The sequence below is a fragment of the Pan troglodytes genome, chromosome 1 (genome assembly GCF_028858775.2).
Source record: "Pan troglodytes isolate AG18354 chromosome 1, NHGRI_mPanTro3-v2.0_pri, whole genome shotgun sequence".
In the NCBI taxonomy this organism is placed as follows: Eukaryota; Metazoa; Chordata; class Mammalia; order Primates; family Hominidae; genus Pan; species Pan troglodytes.
Genome location: NC_072398.2, coordinates 228,176,869 through 228,194,581, shown reverse-complemented (window position 1 = coordinate 228,194,581; position 17,713 = coordinate 228,176,869). Strand labels below are relative to the sequence as shown.

At 50.4% G+C, this 17,713-nt stretch overlaps 2 protein-coding genes across 5 annotated transcripts in view; one reads left to right on the top strand and one right to left on the bottom strand.

The window, feature by feature from the left end:
* Positions 1-1,953, top strand: part of DFFB (DNA fragmentation factor subunit beta) — a 29,448-nt gene extending 27,495 nt beyond the window's left edge. For all 4 annotated transcript variants that reach the window (XR_008546551.2, XM_016952850.4, XM_016952877.4 and 1 more), the window contains one exon: positions 22-1,953. Coding sequence is in view for 3 of the 4 variants with exons in the window: in XM_016952850.4 (XP_016808339.1) it covers positions 22-256 (235 nt within the window). In the remaining variant the exon portion in view is untranslated. The remainder of the gene's footprint in view (positions 1-21) is intronic.
* Positions 1,954-5,657: 3,704 nt separating this feature from the next.
* On the bottom strand, positions 5,658-17,271 carry C1H1orf174 (chromosome 1 C1orf174 homolog). Its single transcript, NM_001251898.3, is given in 4 exon segments — positions 5,658-6,600; positions 7,096-7,584; positions 9,818-9,931; positions 17,150-17,271. Coding segments are annotated over 4 exon segments (732 nt in total). The 5' UTR covers positions 17,165-17,271; the 3' UTR covers positions 5,658-6,486.
* Between the last annotated feature and the right edge of the window lie 442 nt (positions 17,272-17,713).

Sequence of the window (17,713 nt, the reverse complement as noted above, 5' to 3'; positions counted from 1 at the left end):
GTCTCTAACCTTACTTTGCAGAATAGAAAAGAAACGCACCATCATTCCTACACTGGTGGAAGCAATTAAGGAACAAGATGGAAGAGAAGTGGACTGGGAGTATTTTTATGGCCTGCTTTTTACCTCAGAGAACCTAAAACTAGTGCACATTGTCTGCCATAAGAAAACCACCCACAAGCTCAACTGTGACCCAAGCAGAATCTACAAACCCCAGACAAGGCTGAAGCGGAAGCGGCCTGTGCGGAAACGCCAGTGACACGTACACACCACGTTCTGGTCTTTGTTTGAGGCCTGACGTGGGCATCATTTTAACAGGTGCCTTTTTTGTTGTTTTGTTTTTCGTTTTTTTGGTCACTCCAGTAGCTCCTGGAAAAAACCTTAAAATATGTTTCCTCCAAATCTGATTTCATTACATTTATGAATTGTTGGTTTTTTTTGTTTTGTTTTGTTTTGTAGATGGAGTTTCACTTTTGTTGCCCAGGCTGGAGTGTAGTGGCGCGATCTCGGCTCAGCCTCCCGAGTAGCTGGGATTACAGGCATGTGCCACCACGCCCGGCTAATGTTTGTATTTTTAGTAGAGACGGGGGTTTCACCATGTTGGTCAGGCTGGTCTCGAACTCCTGACCTCAGGTGATCCGCCCACCTCAGCCTCCCAAAGTGCTGGGATGACAGGTGTGAGCCACTGCGCCCAGCCTGAATCATTTCTTATACCTTCTGACAGCCCAACTTCCAGAGGACAGCTCTGGGGTACTCATTGGATGTCTGTGAGTTCCTGGTCATACGGGTCAGTAGGGATAAGAATTGTCTCTGGGCTGAGGAATTCTTCTGTTCTCTGGTTTCACCAGCGTTAGGTTTGCTCATGTAATGTGGTCACCATACTCGAATGGTGTCATGGCTGAAGTTGGCCACCTTGCTTGAGGGACAAGTTGTTTATGCATCAGCTCTCTGCTGGGTCTCCCTTTCCATGGCAAATGGGCAGCTCCATCCTCTTGACTCTTCTAAATGCCCAAAAGAGGTGTCATGCTTTGGGGTTACGATGTTTATACTCCGTAAAGAACATACAAGGATATTCACTGCTGATTTTTGTTTGTTTGTTTGTTTGTTTGAGACAGGGTCTCACTCTGTCACTCAGGCTGGAGTGCAGTGATGCAATCTTGGCTCACTGCAACCTCCGCCTCTCAGGTTAAAGTGATTCTCCTGCCTCAGCCTCCCAAGTAGCTGGGATTACAGGCACCTACCACCACGGCCGGCTAATTTTTGTATGTTTAGTAGAAACGGGGTTTCACCATGTTGGCCAGGCTGTTCTCGAACTCCTGACCTCAGGTGATCTGCCCACCTCGGCCTCCCAAAGTGCTGGGATTACAGGCATGAGCCACTGCGCCTGACCTGCTGAATTGTTTATAATGGCAAGAAATAGGAAACCCCCCAATGTCTGTGAGTAGAGCCACAGCTATCATGTTGAACCACATGAAACTGCTGTTTTCTAGGCCAAAAATGGTGAGCGATCATTTATTTCATGATTCAACCTGATACATTTACATAGTGCAAAACTGTGTCGCAGTTTCAGGCTTTTAGGAGGAAAGTGTTTCTGTGTAGAAACTGGAAGCTGTTCAGGGCATCGGCAGCTGAACCCTGCTCCGTTGGTCAGTGTTACTATCATCTCAGATCATATGGAGCTCATGTCAGCCGTGTGGGTGGCGGGTGCACAGAGACGGTCTGGAAGGAAACACGCGGATCTGAACAGCAGTAATCCTGGGGGATACGGGGGTTGGGCTGGATTACAGAGGGCTCATTTTCTACGTCATGTATTTTATGATACTTGAATTTTTTGAAATGGGCATTTATTTTATAACATGTTAAAATGTACTTTTTAAATTAAGTCATTTTGTAATATTTGAATTTTTACATTTGTTGTACAATCAGGAAAAGCAATAAAGATTTTTCAAAAATAGACATGTCAAGAAAGTTTGCACTCATTGAGGATGCTGAAAATAAGGATAAAAATAAGGAGTCTGTGATATTTTACAAATTGACTTCATTTACAAATTGAGTCATTTTACAAATTGGCTTCAATTTTACAAATTGACTACATTTTCTTCACAGAGCTAAAGCAATACCTTAGAATTAACCCAGTCCTGTGTGGGGAATTTCTAGAAGTCCCATCTATGGTACGGTGATGTTTATCTGCTCTGATCAGGGAAGGACAAACAGTGGGAGAGTCAGGGCCTGGGAACCGGGGGGCCTGGTCCCTCTTCTCAGATCCCTCTTGCAGGGTCTGAAGAACTCTCTGGAGCCAGCAGATCCCACCTGTGCAGCAAGGAGCCTGGCCCGGACAGCTGTGAGGCCCTTCCAGCTCCATCGCTCCAGCCTCAGGAGATGAGCTGCTCTGTTTAACAGCCACAGACGTGGGCCTTTTTCAGAGACACATTCTTTCATTGTCTTGTTTGTTTTTTAAGACAGGGTCTTGTTCTGTCATCCAGGCTGGAGTGCAGTGGTGTGATCTCAGCTCACTGCAGCCTTGAACTCCTGGGTTTAAGTGATTCTCCTGCCTCAGCCTCTGCAGTAACTGAGACCCCGGGCATGTGCCACCATGCCTAGCTAATTTATTTTTATGTTTGTAGAGATGGTCTCACTATGTTGTCCAGGTTGGTCTCAAACTCCTGGGCTCAGGCGATCCACCCACCCTGGCCTCCTGAAGTGCTGGGATTACAGGCGTGAGCCCCTGCACCCGGCACAAGACACATTCTTGAGGGAAGTCCTTCCTTCTCAGCGGTCCAGGCATGCTGTGCCACCTTGCCCTGGACACACAGGGCGGCTATCCCTCTACCACGTGGCTCCACGGTGCTGCCCCACTGCCTACGACTAGGCCTAGAAGGTTTTGTGTCCCTCAGGCTTTCTGCGCCATCCTGCTGCCGTTGGGCCTCGTCCGTGCCCCTCCTCACCCTTCCTGACTTGAGGCTTCATTTCTGCAGGAGTTGAGACACCGGAAACCCAGGCTTGTTGAGCTGTGTGTGAAGCGTGCAAGGCTCTCCTGGCTGTGACATGGTGTTTTGGTTGTTTTTTTCTTGCTTCCGGGCCCTTGGCTGGGCAAGGTGCTGGTGATTGTTACAAAGAGCTATCACCTATCAGGAGTTATGTCACTCAGAGTCTCAGGTTAGAAAAGGTGGCTGAACCTCTGCAACAAAGAAAGAGTATGTGGTCTGTGCATTCTCACACAAGAGGGAGAAAAGTTCTAGGAGCTAAGAGTGTGGAATTCTGTGATCTGTGGGGCTGAGGGTCACCCGCTGGGAGGTCCTGGCATCAGTAAGAAGCTTCCAAGGGAAGAGCCCAGTAAAGGCCTGCAGACGGCCTCAACCAGCTCAGTGCCAGGCTCCATCCAGATGGCAAAGCTGCAGCAAACACGACCACAAGACATGGCCCTCCTGCAGCTGAGGAGGAAGCGCTGTAGGCAGAGCCACAGTCGGCCTGCGCCAGGGGCTGTGCGTGAGCACAAATATACTCTTTTGTATCTTATCTTTTATTCCCTCATTCGCCCCCCTTTGGTCAGTCCCCCTAGGTCTGTGCAGGCTACAGTCCACATGTAGACTAGGAAGTGTTTCTACCTGGCAGTGCTTGTTAGTGCAGGTTAACCACTGTGAGTGAATAGGGGTGGCCCCAGGAACGCACACACTTTCCACTCTGCGTGCTGCGTCTCCTCTGCAGGTGTATCATCATTCGGGACAGTGCACCTCACTGAAGTCTGCTTAGAGGATGGCAAAATTCTCGTCACCACCAGGATAGGTGCTGTCATTAAAAAAAAATTTTTTTTTTAATTTTTTGAGACGGAGTCTCGCTCTGTCACCCAGGCTGGAGTGCAGTGGCGTGATCTTGGCTCACTACAAGCTCCGCCTCCTGGGTTCACGCCATTCTCCTGCCTCAGCCTCCCGAGTAGCTGGGACTACAGGCACCTGCCACCACGCCCGGTTAATTTTTTTTGTGTGTTTTTAGTAGAGAGGGGGTTTCACCAGGTTAGCCAGGATGGTCTCGATCTCCTGACCTCATGATCTGCCCGCCTCAGCCTCCCAAAGTGCTGGCATTACAGGCGTGAGCCACCGCGCCCGGCCAGGTGCTGTTATTAATAGTTATTCACGCAGCAATCTAAAGTTGTACTTTATTTATTTATTTTAGAGGCAGAGTCTCGCTCTGTTGCCCAGGCTGGAGTGCAATGGCGTGATCTCAGCTCACTGCAACCTCGGCTTCCTGGGTTCAAGTGATTCCCCTGCCTTAGCCTCCCAGGTAGCTGGGATTATAGGCGCCCACCACCACGCCCGGCTAATTTTTGTATTTTTAGTGGAGACGGGGTTTCACTATGTTGGCCAGGCTATTCTCGAACTCCTGACCTCAAGTGATCTGCCTGCCTCAGCCTCCCAAAGCGTTGGGATTATAGGCGTGAGCCACTGTGCCCGGCAAAAGTTGTAAATTATTTTCCCTGGCTATCATAAAATGACTTTATAAGCCACATTTCCAAATTATAGTTTGTTGATCAATAAATCACAAAGTTATTCAAAGCAGGTGAAGGTCACAGCTCATGAGAAAAGGATCACATTAGAAGTGGAAAATGACACCTTCAGGGAGGGCAGTGTTTGAATAGTAAAGAGCGGAAACACTTCTTACAGGGCACTTCAACTATATTTTGCTTCCAATTTATCTGTTGTAGAAAATCCTTCCTGTGCTTCATAGGACATTTTCACAGGGTTAATTCTAGCTGCTCTTGTAATTAAACCAGAAACGTATAAAAGCTCAAAACCAGCAAGACTCACTTGTTCCCTCATGAAAAGGCCCACAGTCTTCCCACATCGCAGGCAACTTCTCCTTGTCCTTGGTCACCCGGGGACCCCAGCTTGCTCCTGGTTGGTCCACTCGGCTTCTAAGTGCAGGCGGCGGCAGGAAGAGGCCATGGAGAGAGCACTCCCAATGGCTTGTCTCCACTGCCCTGGGCGAGAACACACGGTGAGGTGCTCCCTGACGCCGCTGGGGCTGGGGAGTGCAGTTCTTGTCAGGCAGCTGCACACGGACCTCTCTATGGCCTGGAGGAGAGCATGGCCTTCGCTGGACGGCTGACCGTCTCCACCACACAGGATAGGAAAGCCCGACACTTCTGCGGCAGACAAGTGGGAGCAGAAGTACACTTGAGAGAAGGGAAGAGGCGCTGTCCCGGGGGCCTCAGTGGTTAACGGGTCTAAAAGATGGACCTGTGCCGGGCGCGGTGGCTCACGCCTGTCATCCCAGCACTGTGGGAGGCAGAGGCAGGCGGATCACCTGAGGCCAGGAGTTCGAGACCAGCCTGGCCAACATGGTGAAACCCCGGCTCTACTAAAAATACGAAAAATTAGCCAGGCATGGTGGTACATGCCTGTAATTCCAGCTACCTGGGAGGCTGAGCCTGGAGAATCGCTTGAACCCGGGAGGCAGAGGTTGCAGTGAGCCGAGATTGTGCCACTGCACTCCAGCCTGGGCAACAGAGTGAGACTCAGTCTCAGAAAAAAAAAAAAAAAAAGATGGACCCAGCGTTATGAGCATTTGGGAGCATGAGACTGAGGCAGGATGTGTTTCCTCCACTTGGCTCCCAGGCATTGAGAAAGGAATCCGGTTTTACGAACATACAACTGCTTTCAAAATATTTTCAAAATATATTTTATTTCTTTCTTACATGTATTTTGCAAAATTTCCAAGGTAAACATTAGCTCCACATACAGAAGTAAAAGAGTTCTTTAAGAACTAGCACTGAATTCATCAAAAGAATCATCAAATTAGGATAATGGAAAACAAACTTGCCTATGACCAAAGCTACTGAGCTGAAGTGAAGAGCTGTCTTTACAAAGATCCCTCTCATGAAGCCCACTGCCCTGCAGCTGACTCAAGCCATCATCATGTATGGACGTGTATAAGAAAGGACACTGGCCGGGCATGGTGGCTCACGCCTGTAATCCCAGCACTTTGGGAGGCTGAGGCGGGCGTATCACGAGGTCAGGAGTTTGAGACCAGCCTGGCCAACATGGAGAAATCCCCGTGTCTACTAATAATACAAAAACTAGCTGGGTGTGGTGGCGTATGCCTGTAATCCCAGCTACTCAGGAGGCTGAGGCAGGAGAATCGCTTGAACCCAGGAGGTGGAGGTTGCAGTGAGCCGAGATCGCACCATTGCACTCCAGCCTGGGCGACAAGAGAGAAACTCTGTCTCCAAGGAAAAAAAAAAAAAAAAAAAAAAAGAAAGGGCATTGGCGCAGCACAGCAGCTTTGCAACCTCAAAGACGGTTCGAGTTTTCGTTCCCATGAGCACATCCTCCACAGGTACTGGGTGCTTGGCACTGTTGACTTAGATGGGTCAGTTCTGAAGTTTGATTAAGACATTCTCTTGGAGATACATTTTATATAAATCTTGTAATGTGCTAAACTGTCACATTGTTAATGGTACTGAACACTCAAGGACATTATTTTGCATGGCCCCTACATTTCTGCATCATCGCCGTCATCGTCGTCATCATCTTTGGCTCTGAAATGCATTTTTCTGAACTCTCGTCTGCTCATTGAAGGACAAGATGAAGACGCAGGTGGGAGGTCCTTAGAGGAGAAGAAAACATGACTTCGGTCATAAGCAATACATATCTGCATCCGCATTTGCAATGTGCCCCACCCAGCGGCTCTAGGGCTGGCAGAGCGCTCTTCCCTTTCAGACGCGTGAAAATGCCTGAGTCCCAGCGCTCGCCTCTACATGAGAGCTTGCTCCCTACTGGGCTGATCGAGTAAAGAGGAGGAAAGGTGCTGGGTTCAAAACAAAAGAAAGCAACAGCAAGCGTGGGGTGGATGTTCAAAAAAACCACAAACCTGATTTCATGGAAACACATCTTTCCCAAGAGCAGTGATTCTCAGCTCGGGAGATGCAGGGAGGGCCCCCAATTAGCCAACGGTTTCATTTTCTCCTCGTGGGTTAAAATGATTAGTTTATGTTTAATGTTGTGTCGAGGCATTATTTACCTGCACTGAGTGGGGAGTGTGTGACCTGAATGTGCAGCTGCTGCCTGAGTACCCACGGGAGGAGGAAGGCGCCGCTCTTACCTGCATGAGCTCAACGTTTCCAAAGAACCGGCTCACGGGCATTGGCTGATTGCTGTCGTCATCTAGAAAGACGCTGTTGTCCATCTGAAGTGGTGGCTTCTGCACATCCTCTGTCTGTAGCCCTGGCTCATTCTGCTTCTGCACAGTGGAGCTGCTGTTGGATTCTTCTGCTCCGGACCCGGCACTGTGTTTTGGCACGGACAGGCCATCTTTAGTCTTTGCTAAGCGAGAGTCACTCACAACTCTGCAGCCACCGAGAGGAAGACCTGCAGCCCCCTGCTGCACAGAAACGCCAGCCTCGCTGCCTGGAAGCAAGGCACTGCCTGCAGCAAACTCATTTTCACAAGGGGTCTCAGGTGTCACTTTTGGCAAAGAAGCGCTGTCATTCTTAGGGACAAGCTTCTGTAATTCTGACTTCACAAGATGTCCTTTGTCACATTTGAACTTCTTGGACGTTCGCCTGTCTGTGGCTTTGTGGGATGAGGAAGTCTGTCAAGAAAAAAAATGTAAGGGGAACCAGACATATCTAGCAAATAAAACAGGCCTCAATCCAGAGGCTAGTATTTCTTCTCACATCGGAAATGATAAAGATGCTGTGACCACAACTTTCACAGATCGTCATTTCACTGTTTTGCCACCAAGGGACAAAATACAAGTGAGACTGAATCTAGACACACCCCACATCACTCCTACACTTTCAGTTTTCCCCAGTGGTGTTACAGCTCCTGAGGTGAATTCTGAAGCATATATTTATATATTATACAATTACAGTAAAAGAATCCAGCTTTCATTCATTTCTGCTAGGGCATAAGCTCTGTGAAGGCAGGGGTCTTTGCTTTATTCACCGATTAGTGCCTGGCACACAGTAGGTGCTCAAGAAATATTTGTTAAATTGACTTCGACAAAATTTTACCAAGCACCTCATCATGAGCAAAGCTCTGTGCTACACGCTGGCATACGGCCAAGTCCTAACCCCTCAGCTGTAGGCTCCGGGAAGTGGCTCTACTTCACCGGTAAGTTCAGGAACTCGCTCCTCGGAATCGATGGCTGGGCTAGGGTGAACGGCAGACGGCATGAGATTCCTTTCCCCACCCACTCTGCCTTTCTCTTCAAGCCTCTGGCGGTGAGGCTGCACGGCAATGGGCCAGCATGACTCGACAGCACGCTAAGAGCAGAGTGATGAGCACAAGTGGCCTCAGAGCCTGGTCTAGACACACACACGGGTGGGTGGGTGCTAGGATCAGGGCCCCGGTCTAGACACAGGCAAGGGTGGGCAGGTGCTACGATCAGGGCCCGGGTCTAGACACACATGGGTGGGCGGGTGCTAGGATCAGAGCCCGGGTCTAGACACACACGGGTGGGCGGGTGCTAGGATCAGAGCCCGGGTCTAGACACACACACGGGTGGGCGGGTGCTAGGATCAGAGCCCGGGTCTAGACACACACACGGGTGGGCGGGTGCTAGGATCAGAGCCCGGGTCTAGACACACACACGGGTGGGCGGGTGCTAGGATCAGAGCCCGGGTCTAGACACACACACGGGTGGGCGGGTGCTAGGATCAGAGCCCGGGTCTAGACACACACACGGGTGGGCGGGTGCTAGGATCAGAGCCCGGGTCTAGACACACACACGGGTGGGCGGGTGCTAGGATCAGGGCCCGGGTCTAGACACACACACGGGTGGGCGGGTGCTAGGATCAGGGCCCGGGTCTAGACACACACACGGGTGGGCGGGTGCTAGGATCAGGGCCCGGGTCTAGACACACACACGGGTGGGCGGGTGCTAGGATCAGGGCCCGGGTCTAGACACACACACGGGTGGGCGGGTGCTAGGATCAGGGCCCGGGTCTAGACACACACACGGGTGGGCGGGTGCTAGGATCAGGGCCCGGGTCTAGACACACACACGGGTGGGCGGGTGCTAGGATCAGAGCCCGGGTCTAGACACACACACGGGTGGGCGGGTGCTAGGATCAGAGCCCGGGTCTAGACACACACACGGGTGGGCGGGTGCTAGGATCAGAGCCCGGGTCTAGACACACACACGGGTGGGCGGGTGCTAGGATCAGAGCCCGGGTCTAGACACACACACGGGTGGGCGGGTGCTAGGATCAGAGCCCGGGTCTAGAGACACACACGGGTGGGCGGGTGCTAGGATCAGAGCCCGGGTCTAGAGACACACACGGGTGGGCGGGTGCTAGGATCAGAGCCCGGGTCTAGACACACACACGGGTGGGCGGGTGCTAGGATCAGAGCCCGGGTCTAGACACACACACGGGTGGGCGGGTGCTAGGATCAGAGCCCGGGTCTAGACACACACACGGGTGGGCGGGTGCTAGGATCAGAGCCCGGGTCTAGAGACACACACGGGTGGGCGGGTGCTAGGATCAGAGCCCGGGTCTAGACACACACACGGGTGGGCGGGTGCTAGGATCAGAGCCCGGGTCTAGACACACATGGGTGGGCGGGTGCTAGGATCAGGGCCCGGGTCTAGACACACACACGGGTGGGCAGTTGCTAGGAGAGCCAGCCCCGGCCTGCAGAGTGTGTCTTTCTCTGAAGGCAATTACAGTGCTGTCACCTTTTCATCTGCAATAGTCCCCCTCTGGCAGATAAGTAACATTCGATATTTTTCTAAAGCAACACATCTTGGAGTGGCAATTTTGTATAAAAATGGACCCTCGAGTCAGGATCTTGGCATTCTCCATGGTAACAGGGCTCACCAGACATGCTGTCTTGGCAGACGTGGAACCAGCGACTTCCTGGGCAGAGGCCAACCTGGCTGCCGAACAACTTCGTGCTTTCAAGCGCGCTGAAGACCGCACTGCACCTGTGAGCTAGACAGACAGATTGAGAGCCACTCAGAGAGCGCTCTCAGGAAGGGAGCATGAACGTGTAGACGAGAATTTCCCACCTAAAGAACACCCGAAGACAGCCCCTCCCGCTCCCAGGATTTTATCATCTTTGTGGAGACAGCTGTGGCCCGAATGTGTAAATCCAAACGACATTGTGACTGGGTTTAGGATACAGGATCTACTATTTCCACGATTTTGGAGGCTTGGGACGATCTGTCCCCCTTATCTTGTATATTTCTAGTAGCCACCATTTGTCCTTTAGTGGAAATTAAGTCTAAACACTTCAAAGTGTTTAGAATAAGCAGCACATGCCCTTCCTTAGAAGGCTCTCCAACTTTCATACGTTGTCAAAGTTCTTAAAAAAAGGTAACATGAGGAAACCAAAGTTTCTCTTCCTCAAATTAGAGTCCTATTCTATTAGCTGAATGCAGCTAGCGACTGTCTCACAAATTTTAATATTAACAAACTGGTCCACCTCTCTTTTATCCTGAATGCAAAGCAAACTCTTCTAATAACAAGAAAGAAATTAATTAAAGACATAACATTTAAAATAACTATTTAGGAATAATTTTCGGCATTCAGAAAAGTTGCAAAAAATAGTGCAAAGAAACTGGTGTGATAGCTCACACCTGTAATCCCAGCTACTTGGGAAGCTGAGGTAGGAGGATCGCTCGAGCCCAGGAGTTCAAGACCAGCCTGGGCAACACAGCGAGAGCCCATCTTTAAAAAATTTTTTAAAAAATTAGCCAGGTGTGGTGGTGTGCACCTGTAGTCCCAGCTATGTGGGAGGCTGAGGTGAGAGGATCGCTTGATCCCAGGAGTCTAAGGCTGCAGTGAGCTATGACTGCACCACTGCACTCCACCTGGGTGACAGAGTGAGACCGTGTCTCTGAAAAAATAATAATAATAAAATAGTACCGGGAGTTGCCATGTAGCCTTCACTCAGCTTCCACTAATGTTAAACAACTACAGGACATTGTCAACATTAAGAAATTAGTGACATTACGGTACTCTTCACTAAACTATAGATTTTATTTGTATTTTATCGGTTTCTCCATGAACTGTTTTTCTGTTCCAGAATCCAGTCTACAATACCACACCGCACTTAGAAAACTCGAAAGCAATGAGTGTGAGTAGTAGAAGCAACAAACAGGAGCGATGCAGGTTGACATGGCCAGGAAAGGCCCAAGAGCTGCTGCCAAGAGGCCCTAGAACTGGAACCCAGAAGGGGACGGATGAAGAGTGCCCTGCCCAACAGCAGATAAGAGAAATTAAAAAAGGAAAAAAACAAAAAAATAAAACACAGAAATAATCTGTCTCGGCTGGGCGCGGTGGCTCACGCCTGTAATCCCAGCACTTTGGGAGGCTGAGGCAGGTGGATCACGAGGTCAGGAGATCGAGACCATCCCGGCTAACACAGTGAAACCCCGTCTCTACTAAAAACACAAAAAATTAGCCGGGCGTGGTGGCGGGCGCCTGTAGTCCCAGCTACTTGGGAGGCTGAGGCAGGAGAATGGCGTGAACCCAGGAGGCGGAGCTTGCAGTGAGCCGAGATTGCGCCACTGCACTCCAGCCTGGGTGACAGAGCGAGACTCCGTCTCAAAAAAAAAAAAAAAAAAGAAATAATCTGTCTCTGCCATGCACCCCGTAGCCCAAGACAGCTCCAGAAGCCCTGTGGGGTGGCAGCTCCAAGGTCCTGTGATACTGTGGCAGTCAGAGTGTGTGTCTGAAACAGGAGGGAGAAGAGCAGGCAGCAGCCCACCAGAGGCCAGGATGCCCGCCTGCTGTACACAGGACACGCCAGTTGCCCACAGGCTGGGTGAAGTGCCTGCTACCACAGCACACCGGGGGCTGGGCCTCCGTCCTCTCACAAGGGCAGGGCTTTGCTGAGAGCCCCGGCAGACGTCATGGTCACAGTTACACCAAGGGGACTGAGGCAACAGAGATTACAGAACTTGCTAAGAGTTGCCATAAACATCTCTCATCAAAATTCTCCCACTGGGTCTTAAACAAGCCCATCTCCCTAAAACGCCATCACGTGCCTCGTAGGGAAAAGACATCTCTGACCTAGAAAGCCACTGCCCCACCTCTCCTCCCTGCTGTGAGCCCTCCTCCGGGCGCTTTGCTGCTCTGTGCTGGAGTATGCTGTGTGGGGAGCCCAGCTCAGTGCCTGAACAGCTTTAAAGGAGTGGCACACCCATTTCAGATGAGGACAACTTGGGTAAGGAGCTTATGAGGTTATACGAGTGATGCCTGGCTTCCAAATCTCTATTCCATCACCACAGCTCACCCTAGATATGACCCCCAACAACTGCCTGAGGTGGGGATTGAACTGAAGAAGCTGCCACCCACTCTGTGTTCTACGCCTGCACGTCTTTTCCCACAGCAGGTGCTTCTCAAGGCTTCTGTCAGCATCTTGGCAGCAGTGGTTCTGAACTTTTCACGTGCAACAGGTTCATCAGGTGGACCTTTTGGCCCCTTCTGCAGAGAAAAGCCAGATGATCTGGTGGGCCTGGAAGCGCTGGCTGTTAACAGACACCTGAGCAGGCCATTTGCTGTCCACTCCGGATTGACAGGAGTCAAAACATGAGAGCGGCTTAGCTTCAGTTTCATCATGGATTAACCACCTCCAAGGTGTCAACTCCAAAATGTCAAGAATTGGTCACAGTCTCACTTGCAGATTCCTGCTTTGCAGCTGGGCAGCTTGGACTGCTCCCACAGTCCAAAAAAGGAAAGACTTTCTCATCATTGAGATTCTCCTCATTCCAGTAGATTGTTTAATAACTGGTATGTCAGAAGCACAAACATGGTTTCTCCAAAAGGGCTGGCCGAGACTGACTTCAACATGACAGCTCGAGCTTCACTGACCTTCTACTCAGAGAGTGATGAGCAGTCCCAAAACAGCCATTTAGAGAGCCTTTGGAAATGGTCCTATGGGCACCCAGCAAATGAAGAAACACTTGCTCCAGAACACCTACATACATTTGGTAAGGACACGGAGAGTCTGTGGCACTTGAGCTCCGTCCTGCTGCAGCCAAGAACACAGGGCCACCTCCCTAGCTCCCAGGCAGCGGGGTGTCTTCCCAGGAGAGGCAGGACAGCAGTGCTTCCCTTTCTGCTCTCATCCCACCTGTGACTGAGACCAGGTCCTGAGTGAGTAGGATTGAGAAGAGGGGCCCTCCTTTCTGCTCAGACCCTATTTGTAGAATGAAGGCTTCACCTTGGCTCCATTCTACAAGTAGGGTTTGAGCCTCTGCAAGAGGCTCCGCCCAGTGAACCAAGAAGACTGGGGCCCCATCAACCCTGTCCTAGATACGAGGTGGTTCCAGGCTGGGGAAGACACATTTGGAGGATCTCAGGCTGCTGCTAGCTCCCCCAGCCCCCATTCAGAGAGGAGCCCATTACTGTCCTCAGCTGCAGGCCCTGGCTCAGAGGCTCTGCCTGGGATGAGAGGCAGGCAACTAAACAGACAGCTCTTACATCTGCCCAAAGGCACCAAATTCCCTGCCATGGAATGTGGAGAAGTTCCGGCCTAAGGGAGCTGTTCAAGTACCGTGGAGGCTGTGATGAAGGGGGTGGAGGCAGTGGAGAATCAAGCAATAGGCCAAACTGTAGGCCAACCAGTTCGCAGGAGAGAGCCAGAGACTAACACAGCTGGGAGGAGGCCTCTTGGACACCGAACAAACTAACCAAACACTGACCTTAGAAAGTATCCCTTCGAAGAAGCCACAATTTGATTGGATTAGTTTGTAGAGCAACTTATGCCCAGGCTGTTGCTGAGAACAGCATAATAACCTGGCATTAGCGAAGTTCAACAGCTGGATGTGGTCAGGGAAAGAGGAAAAGGACCTCACTAAAACCACTGTCATCCAGAGTGGCTGGGAGCCACCCCCCACCAGCAACATCACAGGCTGAACACTGTGGCAGGGGAAATATACTTTATCAAAACAATCTACCCAGTTGCTAAACAAATAAGCATATTAACAATGACAAGCCCCAGGGTTGGGGACAGTACCCAGAATTGCTAAAATGTATTATCTAAATGTCAAAAAAATTATGAAGGCATAATCCCAACAAAAAATTATGAAGCACTCAAAGAAAAAGAAAAGTAGGCTCATACACTGGAATAAAAGCAGGCCACAGAAGCTGTCTGTGAGAGTGACCAGATGTTGGATTTATACATATATAAAGGACCAAGGTAGCCATGATAAACAATATCAAGATCATGAATAAAGAAGAAACATAAGATAATGCTGCATCAAAGAGACTATCAATAAAGAGAAATTACTTAAAAACCAAATGGAAATTCTGGAGTAGAAAAGTACAAAACCTGAAATAACAAAATTCACTAGAAGGGCTTAATAGTAGAACTGAACTGGCAGGATAAGCAAACTTGAAGACAGATCGATAGATTATGCATGCTGAAGAACACAGAGAAAAAAAGAACGAAGAAAAATAAAGCAAGCTGCAGAGAAATGCTGGACATCAAGTACACTAACATACACAAAATAAGAACCACCAGGAATGCAGAGAGAAAGGAGCAGAAAAAATATTTGAAGAAATAATGGCTGAGAACTTCTCAAATTTACAGAAAAACATTAACCTACATATCCAGGAATCTTTTTTTTTTTTGAGATGGAGTCTCACTCTGTCGCCCAGGCTGGAGTACAGTGGCACAATCTTGGCTCACTGCAAGCTCCGCCTCCCAGGTTCATGCCATTCTCCCACCTCAGCCTCCCAAGTAGCTGGGACTACAGGCGCCCGCCACCACGCCCAGCTAATTTTTTGTATTTTTAGTAGAGATAGGGTTTCACTGTGTTAGCCAGGATGGTATCAATCTCCCGACCTCGTGATCCGCCTGCCTCAGCCTCCCAAAGTGCTGGGATTACAGGCGTGAGCCACTGCGCCTGGCCCCATATCCAGGAATCTTAATGAACAGAACTCCAAATAGGATACATGCAAAGAGATCCACAGACACATCACTGTAAAAATACAAAGATCAAAGGCAAAATCTTGAAAGAGAACAAAATCTTGAAAGCCCCAAGAAGAAAGCCACTTAGAAGGGAACCTCAATAAATGAACTGACTGAAACAATGGAGAATATTCAAACATATTCAACATGCTCAAACAAACCTGTCAACCAAGAATCCTATATCCAGCAAAGCTATACTTCAAAAATGGGCTGGGCATGGTGGCTCATGCCTGTAATCCCACCACTTTGGGAGGCTGAGGCAGTGATCACCTGAGGTCAGGAGTTTTAGACCAGCCTGGCCAACATGGTGAAAACCTGTCTCCAGTAAAAACACAAAAATTAGCCGGGCGTAGTGGCAGGCTCCTGTAATCCCAGCCATTCCAGAGGCTGAGGCGAGAATCACTTGAACCCGGGAGGCAGAGGTTGCAGTGGGCCGAGATCACACCTCTGCACTCCAGCCTGGGCAACAGAGTGAGACTCTGGTCTCAAAGCAAAAACAACAACAACAACAACAAACTCACTTTACGAGAAACACTAAAAGAAGTTCATCAGGCTGAAAGCAAGTGACCCCAGACAGTAATTCAAAACCACACACACACACAAACAGCACCAGTAAAGGTAATTATGTTCTTATATAGTTTAAATGCCTATTCCTCTACCTCCTTCTCTTAATTTAAAAAGCAATTGTATACAATAATATGTGTATAATATATACAGACATGTACTATATTTGCCAATAACAAAACAAAGAAAGTGGGTGAAAGCAAACCCCTACTGGCTAAGGAAATGACCACAGACAGCAAGTAATAATAATAACACAGTACTGTTGAGTTTGTAACATTATCAGATGTAATACATATAACAAAATACCACAAAAATAACCATATAAGAGTAACATTTCTGTATCACTTGGAATTAACCTAGTACAAATCTGAAGCTTAAGATGTATATGGAGAATATGAAGATTAAGATGTATACGGTAAAACATAGAGCAAGCACTGGAAAAAACCCGAAAAAGTTGTGAAAAAAAATCATTAAATTAAAATGCTACATTAGGAAATATTCACTTTAATCCACTTAAAGAAGGAACGGGAAGAAAAAGACAGACTTGTATAAAGAAAAGAAAAAGTAAAACGGCAAATGTAAACCTAACTACAGTGTATCAATAATATTAAATGTGCATGGGCTAAACAATTCAATCAAAAGGCAGAAACTACCAGACTGGATTTTAAAAAAGATCCAAGTATATGTGCCTACAGGAGACAAGTTTTGGTTCAAAGATAAAAATAGTAAAAGGAGTTGGAATTCACAAGTGGCCACTCCCATTTGAACAAACCAGGAGAGCCTCCATGCAGCTCAGAGCCTCCCAAGTGGACCTGGACCCGCGCCGGGTCCACTGTGAAAAGGGTCCTTCGCCTTAAATGTTACACCCACGCAATGAGCACTTGCCCCTTGCCAGACACTGGCACCCCCCTTCAATCCTCACCACCCTCTTGGTGGATCCCTCATCACCCCACTTTTAGCACATTAAGTAGATGGGGCCAAGCTGAGGTCACTTGCTGTGTGACCTCCATTGGAGTGGCAGCAGTTGAGGGGCACAAACTCAGCTCTGCAGCATCCAGCACTACCAGGAATTGAAACCAGTTCTGGAGAGGGTGCCCCACCTTCCTAGGAAAGCAGCCTGAAACCTCTCTTCAAGGGGGCGTGACCTGGGAGCCCCCTGTTGCCCAGGACGTGAACTGTGAGCTCTACTTCTCCCGAGGGCGTGGACCGGAGCCCCCCTTCTCCCGGGGGCATGGCCTGGGAGCTCCCCTTCTCCCGGGGGTGTGGCCCAGAGCCCCCCTTCTGCGGGAGTGGGTAACCTGGGAGCCCCCTTCTCCCGGGGACGTGACCTGTGAGCTCCACTTCTCCCGAGGGCGTGGCCCGGAGCCCCCATTCTCCCGGGGGCATGGCCTGGGAACGCCCCTTCTCCCGGGGGCGTGGCCTGGGAGCTCCCCTTCTCCCGGGGGCGTGGCCCGGAGCCCCCTTTTCACAGGGGCGTGACCTCGGAGCCCTCCTTCTCCCGGGAGCGTGGCCTGGAGCCCCCAACTCCTGCCGGGGGCGAGGCCCAAGCGGAGGCCGCTCCTAGGCCACAGGCACCCCGTGACCCCGCCCCGGTTCTCCAGACAGCAGGTGGCCCAGAGTCCCCGCCCTGCCCGGCGCAGCTGCTGCCGGGACCCAGCCCTCACCTTCCGGCTCCTCATGAGTGTGAGCACCGCAGCCAAGCACCGCGCGCCCCGGCCAACGCGTCCCGGCGGAGCGGCGACCCGGAGTCTGCAGAGCGCGCCGCGGCGGCGTCCGACGTCAGCACAGCCAATCACAGTGCAGCACCCTCGTCATGTGACCACACAGTGTTGGCTCTTTCGTAAGCGGCGGTCGAAGGTCACAGGCCTTGGGCCAGTGGTGGGACACTGGAGCAGGCAGTCGGCCTGTGGCTGGCCATGTTCATGAGGGCGCGTCCCTTGGCACCCCTGTAGCCGCTATGTTTCCCACGCCCGTGGCAGGCCTGAGAGATTATGTTTGCGGGGGGTGCTTTTTTGGTAGCTTCTGTGTTCGCCATATTTGAAAGGGGCAGACGGCCATGTTCGTGAACGGCGCTTCCCTTGGTGCACCTGTGGCCGCCATGTTTGAGCGGGGCGAGCAACCATGTTCTTGAGGGGTGCTTCCCTTGAAGCCTCTTTGGCCACCATGTTTGAGAGGGGCAGGCGGCCATGTTTGTAAGGGGCGCTTCTCTTGGTGCACCTGTGGCCGCT